The following is an 8,535-nucleotide window of genomic DNA, read 5'->3' as shown; positions in this document are numbered from 1 at the left end:
AAACGCTGTGTTGCCACAAACAATATTTTTAGTATAAAACGTTTAGTACGAAAATAACTATAATGTGGTACATAAGTGAAAGGAGCAACTAACAAAAAAAGAGTGCGCGTAAGGTTCACACCCGATTGAAGTAAAACTTATTTGCTACTGTACAAGATGGCATTTAAGTAAAAATAAATACATCATATAACAATTTTAAATATTGTTTATTAGTAATATGGTAACACTCGTGATGCACACATTTATCAGTGTCAACCATTATACACATTTATATGATGATAAATTATAAATTATATATTTATAATACCATTAAGAATACTCGTATGTATAATATTTAAAAACAATAATGTAATTCAAGTCATATTCAAATATGAAATGATATCTTGGTCTCCATTTAGACATCAGACTTACTTGGAAAAGCCACATAAACACAAAACAGCATCAAATAATGATGAAAATGAAAGAATTTAATTGGCTACTGCGTAAAAAGTCCAAGCTCTCTGTTGAAGATAAGTTGCTGCTATATAAATCAATCGTTAAACCAATCTGGACCTACGGAATTGAGCTCTGGGGGTGGACTTACAAATCTAATATAGATATAATGCAGAGAATATTGTCAAATCATTCAGTTAAATATTTCAAACTCTTCAATAGGCGACATTACCCAATCATTTGGCATAAGAAGATTGAAACGTCAATGGCCTTTAGATTCAGTCTTAGATTAGCTTCAATATAACATCATCTTATCAATTGTTAAACTAAGAAGATCTCTCTGGAGTTCTTCTTAGACATTGCTTTCAAACATTGTCAATTTAGCTTATAAGAATTCTTTTTCTGATTGCTGGATGAAACAGTTAAAAAAAATTTATGACATGATCGGTTAGTCATTGTAATTTAAAAATGAACCTTCATTAGAGAAATGAATAATTGCTGATTAATAAATTCTATAATATTCGTTCACACAATGGATTATTAGAACTTAATGCAATTAAAAATTAACATACATTCATTGACTGCTTGAATTTTTTTTACTTTTTTGCTGGCGATATAATCTCATTCTCTGAATAGCTGTAATATCTGTCTTGCCTAAAAAATATTTTCTATTTAAATAACTTCAAAAATTTATAGAAAGTACTAAATAATTTCTAATCAATAAACTAACGTTTAGTACACGGCACAAATGTTTAATTTGTTTTATTATTTTTAACGAACAGGCTAAAATATTCTTATGATTTAGGCATTTTTCGTTAAATCAAGATTTGTACTACCATGTAACCTCAAAATGTGTATTTATCTATGCCGATTTTCTTGTTGATATCGGTACGCATACATCGTTGATGCCGGTACGCATACAACGACAGAAATCTATTCGCATACACGACGGCTAATCACAATCGACCCGTATAGAAATGATCTCATCGAGAGCGAATGAAGAATCATTGGCACTCGACTCGACCGTAACGCACTTCCCTTGCATTTGTACAGAATTACACCCTAGTCGCGCATAAAGAAGTTTTACTTCAAAAATAAATGAATAGTTTACCCACTGCAAAGCAGGTCACATGTAAATGTCTCTCAATAGTCTTTGCAAGAGCCAAGCTAATCTGAAACTGATTTTATTTAAATTGAATTGGCACATTTAGAGTTTCAAAATTTTGATATATTGTTACCGCGCTTTTCATTAATTCAATAACTTTTGAATTACGTTGTTAAATCCGATAATTTATTTTTAAATCATATTGTTATGTGGCAGGATCAGCAAATTGTCTGACATATATAAAAATTGAGAGAGTGGAAAATTTTGAAGCTTTGTCATAGATTTGTATGGTACCTATAGTTTCCTATCAAAAACTGTTGTATCTTCAGATTTTAATATGCAATCTCTATTTCTTTGCAAAAATTGCTCTTAATGCAAATCACTTATCAACTATGTACTGTTTGTGCGCATCGGGAAAGATAATATACAACTTTCCAAGTAGAAACGAATCGTGGGGCAAAATTTTTCTTTATGTGAGCTCTATATAGTTCAGCAATAATGCTTTAACATAATTCTGTTAAAAATTTTCCATATAAAAACAATATTAAAACCAATATGGGCTCCATATAAATCCAATATTAGTAAACAATATTGAAATCTCATTCAAAACCAATATAAGCTTAATATTAAAAACCAATTAATATAAAGATTAATATGAATAAACAATATTTACCCTACATAAAGTAATAAAGATCTTTATAAAAATAAATTGTTTTTCGAAATAGAATTTATGTGTTATCATAAGGTCAGGAAAATATGAATTAAAATTCAGTAAAAAACACTCAGTGTGGTGAAAAGTTATTCAACTACTGAGATAGCTATTATGAAATAGAGATTTGTGAAAGGAGGATGAAAATTTAGAATTGTATGCATTTTTATTTCTGCATTATGCAAAATTTTTAAAAAAGTTAGGGTTGGACAACCCTTGATAGAGATAAATAGTTTTTTGAAGTGAAAGAGTTTCATGTTTATAAAATAAAAATGAAAAAATATACATATATATATATATATATATATATATATGTGTGTGTGTGTGTGTGTGTGTGTGTGTGTGTGTGTGTGTGTGTCACGTAGTTATACAAAATGTGCTCCTAAACTACTGAACCAATTTTAAATTTATTAGCTAGTAAAAATGTCCTAACTTTTTGATCTGTATATATGTGTTGAGTTTCGGACAAGGAATCCAATAGTAAGAAAAAACCAAAAAGTTTTTTAAAAAATTATTATTTATTGTCCACGTTTTGGATATATGTAGGTTCCATCTTCAGCTCTCGAACATGATCTAGGTTAGAAATAAACAAACAAAGCTTTTCTTTGCTCAAAGATCAACAAAGATCTTTTGCAGGACTTGGAATTAATAAAGTCTCTTCTAAATCATTTATTATTAATTTATTGTCTAGGTAATAATCATTTTAAAATTAATAGTAAAGACGTTTGTTGCCAGTTCAGACATAGAGAACGGTAATGCATTTGAAAAAGGGCGGCGCCACTTGTTAAATATCAACGCGCTTTGGTAAATGTCTCATCTTTATAAAAGCATTGCTCTATGCTTCACATGTCAAATAATGAACTAAATTTTAGTTGAAAGCGTTGAAAGCATTTGTAATATTTTTAATTATATTATCTAGGTTTTTAAGCGTTGTTTAAATTAGATTATTATTTCGTAAGAATAATTTCGTAAATATAGAGTATAAGTATTAGAAATATTTAAAAATGTCAGACGAAACAATTACGTCTATGCATGATCAGGGGATTAAAATTGAACCACCAGAATATTCAGCAGAAGACATTGAAAGCAAAAATGATGATGAATTTGATGCTATTGTTAAATCTGAATCGTGTTCTAAGGATAATGATACATGTTTAGAAAGATTCATGAACTCCGAGGTGACAATTGAAGACGAAGTCAAACAGGAGTCTTTTGATTGTGATATTTGTAATCAATCATTCGCAGATTCCCATCATCTAACAAAACACATGGTCGATCACAAGCCTAGTCATAGCAAAGAACGCCTTTACAAATGTGAAATCTGTCAAAAGACTTTCAATCAATTACGTGTTTTGAAAAATCACATGGCCATTCACACTGGTGAGCGTGCACATAAATGCAGTGAATGCAATAAGTCATTCACTCACTTGCGCTATCTGAAAAGTCACATGTTCACCCATAGTGGTGAGCGTCCCTATGAGTGCAGTATATGCAAGAAGACGTTCACACTAAAATCTTATCTGAAAACTCACCTCCTCATTCATAGTGGTGAGCGTCCTCATAAGTGCAATATATGCTATAAGACGTTCATAACTACAAGTCATCTGAAAGAACACATGCCTATTCACAGTGATGAGCAACACTATGAATGCAGTATATGCAATAAGACATTCACGCATTCACGTAGTCTGAAAAATCACATGCTGATACACAATGAAGAACGTCCTCATGAATGCAATGTATGCAATAGGACTTTCAGACATTTAAATAGTCTGAACAGACACATGATCATTCACAGTGGTGAGCGCCCTCATAAATGCAATATTTGTAATAAGACATTCTCACTTTTATACCATCTGAAGAAACACATGGTCACTCACAATGGTGAGCGACTGCATGAGTGTAATATATGCAAGAAGACCTTTACAGAATCAGGTACTATGAAAAAACACATGCTGGTACACAAGGAGAGCGCCCCTTTGAATGCAACATAGCAATAGGACATTCACGCAATTAAGTGACATGAAGAATCACATGCTGGTACATGAAGAGATACATCCCCATAAATGCAATATATGCAAAAAGGCCTTCACGCAATCAAATAATCTGAAACAACACATGCTCATTCACAGCGATGAGTGCTTTCACGAATGCACTATTTGTAACAAGACATTCAGACATCCGAGTAATTTGAAGAAATACATGCTGATTCATCATGGAGAGCGTCCTTACAAATGTGAAATATGCAATAAAGCATTTACACAATCAATCGATTTGAAGACACACATGGCACGTCATAATCGGAAGAGTGAAGAAAAACAATGTATCTCAACATATTGTTAAATTGAACTTAAATATTTGTAAATATGTTATAAAATATTCTTACTTTTAATATAAATTATGAATATAAAACATTAAATAATATGCATTTATTCATTGATAATAAAAGCAATTATTACATATTATAATTATATAATTTATTGATTAGCACTTACGAGTTCTGGATTCAATCCCAGCTTGATATCGAGCAGTACTGACATTAGATTTGTATTTAAGATAATAGATTTCAAATATATATATATATATATATATATATATATATATAAAGCGAGAGGTTTTTCTTCAGATGGTGAAATAATATGATAAAATTGTTCTTGGGCATCCATTCAGTAATTAAAAACAGTTTTATTGAAAAATAATGTTTTGATTAAGAAAACATACATTTCGGGTCTTAATTTGACCTGTCTTCAGTGCTACAATTATATATTTCAAGGTAACAATTTAAAGCAATATAAAAAATAAATAATTACAGAAAAATATAAATAAAAATATGTAAAAAACATAAATCTAATCAATTAAATAAATTTGTTTTATAACTAATATATATTGTGAAAGTATATAAAAAAAATGAAAAACAATATAGACATAAACAATGTAAAGAACTCACCATACAAATAAATTGAAAAAAAAAACTTATGTGAGCACAATGTAAATCATTATTCCTTTTGGGAATACATACGAATAGGTATCCAAACATTAATTAAATATTCGAGGTTTAAAATTAATCAATGATAAATATTATAAATACTGTTAATCATTGTTTCACACCTTCAACACAAGCAATATATTTTTCGAAACATTCTAATCGGATGACCAGTTCCTTCAAAAACTGCATCACCAAATTAATTGAAACTTTTTTTGCATCTCCGAAACCGCTGGACCTGCCTTTGCCAATTTATAAACACGAATCAAATGTTTTTTGAATCACTTAAATCGGTCGATCCGCTTTGATATAGTCGACAAAAAATTCAAGGTTCTTAAAAAATCCGTCATTTCAACATTTCTGAACCAAGTTCAAAATTCAAAAACTGTTCGAAAGTTTTCAGTTGGCAATCGTGCTGATTAGTTTTTCGTAAAGATCGGCCGCACCGTTATCTTCGTAATTAATTGTAGAAATCTTTTTTTTAAAAAAAAAAACTCTATATGATGATAAAAATTATAGTCTAAACTAACATAAATTTTATGGAAGAACAATAAGTGATTAATTATAAAAATTCATTAAATTTTGAAATAATGAGCCGAGCTTTTCGTCATGTCATTTTATGTGCGGATTTGTGCACTCAAATTATTATGATTATAGATTTTCAATCAAATTAATCAATTCCAGATTGCAACATTTTGTCTTTAAATCAATTAGTTATTAATTAAGTCGGTGGTTTCCAATAGGGAATGCAATATCGGTATACCGGTATACCGAATTACCGGTAAACCGCCCGATTTTTCGGCGGTATTTTTACCGGTATTTACCCCAAAAATACCGGTATTTTCGGTATTTTTACATAAGCGCTATTTGATACATAATACACGGAAGTTTAAATTTCTCTTTGAATCTTTGAATTCGATAATCGCATAAACAGCTATATCTTCAAGTGATTCTATAGGATAAACAAATGTCAAATATTATCTCAACTCGTCATTAAATTGAATGTTTATTGCTTTACTATAAAGGCTTTATATCGTGTTACAGTAAATAGAATTGTCCTAATAGATAATGCTGTTTGTTTCATCTTATACAAAAATGTAACGGTTTTTTAAGTGATATTTGCGCCAAAATATTTTATATCATTACCTCTGCGTAATCTTTTTTTTCAACTTTATACAAAATAATTAATAATTATTATAATATATATAATTATAATTATTAATTAGGATAATTACTAAATATTTTTGCTTCTTATTACATTTATAAAATATTATTTTTCGAAAACGTTTCGAAGTTTGAAAATATTATAGAACTATCACATTGTTTCAAATAACAATACTCAACAATTATAGTATCTTATTATTTATCTCGATAAAGTATCGGATCCTAAATAAGTGTTGAAAAAATATTTTTTTAATTATTGGAAATTATTCCAATTTAACACATCGGACACAGACAATACTTATAATAATGTTATATGATCTTTTATGAGTTTTTGGTCTTTCTTACTCATAAGTTTGTTTTTGGTAAAAAGTACTCAATATACTCGATAGTGATAATGAATTAATTAAATTGGATATACTTTTGTTGAATTATTATTTAAAAAAATAAACTTATTGTTTTATTTTATTATTTTTATTGTTTAGTAGAATATAGTTGTAGTTGTATATACATTTTTTATATTTGTACTAGTAACTTTCAATTTTGTTTACGTTTGTTTAAGATAATAAAAATACCGGTAATTTACCGGTATTCCGGTTTTAAAATGAAAAATTACCGAAATACCGGTATTGAATTTTTCCATCGGTATTGCATTCCCTAGATTCCAATCATTTTTATTCAGAAAGACTTGAACGATCGAGATATTATAAAATTAACTAATCGAATGATTTGGCAAAAAAGAAACTTTTTTGGGATAATTATTTAATTTCGGTGATTTTCTAATCTAAAATTTTTGCCGAAGAGTTAGTTTATTTTAACTTGTGTAATTTTTGTCTATTACAATTTGTGTTAATATTTGATTAGAAATAAATGTCATCTACTCATACTTTCGTATAACAACAATTATTTTTTAACTTTTTAACATGGACATTAAGACGTATTGTTTAGTTTTTTGCAAAGGCAGGACAAGCCGTTTCGAAGATACGGGATAAAAAGTGCAAAATGGTAATTCAGTCTTTGAGAAAACGGATTTCTCAAGCGGACGTTCGATCTGAATGATTCAAAAAACATTTTATTTGTATTAACAAAATGCAAGACTGATTAAATTTTTAGGAAGGCAGGACTAGCGATTTCGGAGATCCAATAGAAAAGTAAAAGAAAAGTCATTTGGCGCACAAAAATGATCATTAAACATATGCATATCAAATTAACAGATATTTTATAAAGATTTTAATAATAAGTACAAATTTTGTTTACATTTCTTCGTGTTTCGTAAAAATGTATAACCGTAAACAGAGTGCTTACGCGCTTCAAAAAATTTCAAAATATAAAAAAATATTTCAAATTAAAAAATTTTTCGAAAAATTTTAAAGCTTCTAAAATATTTAAATTGCGGCACGGGAAGTTTCAGCAATTTGCCTTAAGACACGATGCCGTGTACTACTAGTTAACTATATATATATATATATATATATATATATATATATATATATATATAATATGTGTGTGTGTGTGTGTGTCACGTAGTTATACAAAATGTGCTCCTAAACTACTGAACCAATTTTGAATTAATTAGCTAGTAAAAATGTCCTAACTCTTCGATCTGTATATATGTGTTGAGTTTCGGACAAGGAATCCAATAGTATGAAAAAACCAAAAAGTTTTTCAAAAAATTATTATTTATTGTCGACGTTTCGGATCTATGTACGTTCCATCTTCAGCTCTTGAACATGATTTAGATTTGAAATAAACAAACAAAGCTAATATCTTTTGCAGGACATGGAATTAATAAATTCTCCTCTAAATCATTTAATATTAATTAATTGTCTAGGTTATTAATCATTTTGAAATTAATAATAAAGACGTTTGTGGCCAGTTTGTGGCATTTGAAAAAGAGCAGCGCCACTTGCTAAATATCAACGCGCTTTGGTAAATGTCTCATCTTTTTGAAAACATTGCTCTATGCTTCACATGTCAAATAATGAATTAAATTTTAGTTGAAATCATTCGTAATACTTTAAAAAATTGTTGATTAAATTAGATTAATATTTTGTAAGAATAATTTCGTAAATATTTAGTGAGTATAAGCATTAGAAACATTTAAAAATGTCAGACAAAACAATTACGTCTATGAATGATCAGGTA

The 8,535-nt window shown here is 28.7% G+C and overlaps 1 protein-coding gene across 1 annotated transcript; it reads left to right on the top strand.

Annotated features, from left to right (window-relative positions):
- Nucleotides 1–3,250: 3,250 nt before the first annotated feature.
- On the top strand, nucleotides 3,251–4,508 carry LOC113389653 (zinc finger protein 525-like). The gene has a single exon (XM_026626672.1). The coding sequence runs from the start codon at nucleotides 3,251–3,253 to the stop codon at nucleotides 4,238–4,240; it is 990 nt and encodes a 329-aa protein (XP_026482457.1). The 3' UTR covers nucleotides 4,241–4,508.
- The last annotated feature ends 4,027 nt before the right edge of the window (nucleotides 4,509–8,535 follow it).

Source organism: Ctenocephalides felis, unplaced genomic scaffold (assembly GCF_003426905.1).
Source record: "Ctenocephalides felis isolate EL2017-DRISC unplaced genomic scaffold, ASM342690v1 CF-g0.4_SCAFFOLD_03573, whole genome shotgun sequence".
NCBI classification, from domain to species: Eukaryota; Metazoa; Arthropoda; class Insecta; order Siphonaptera; family Pulicidae; genus Ctenocephalides; species Ctenocephalides felis.
Note: the sequence above shows the minus strand (reverse complement) of the source record. Positions and strands in the feature narration are given on the sequence as shown.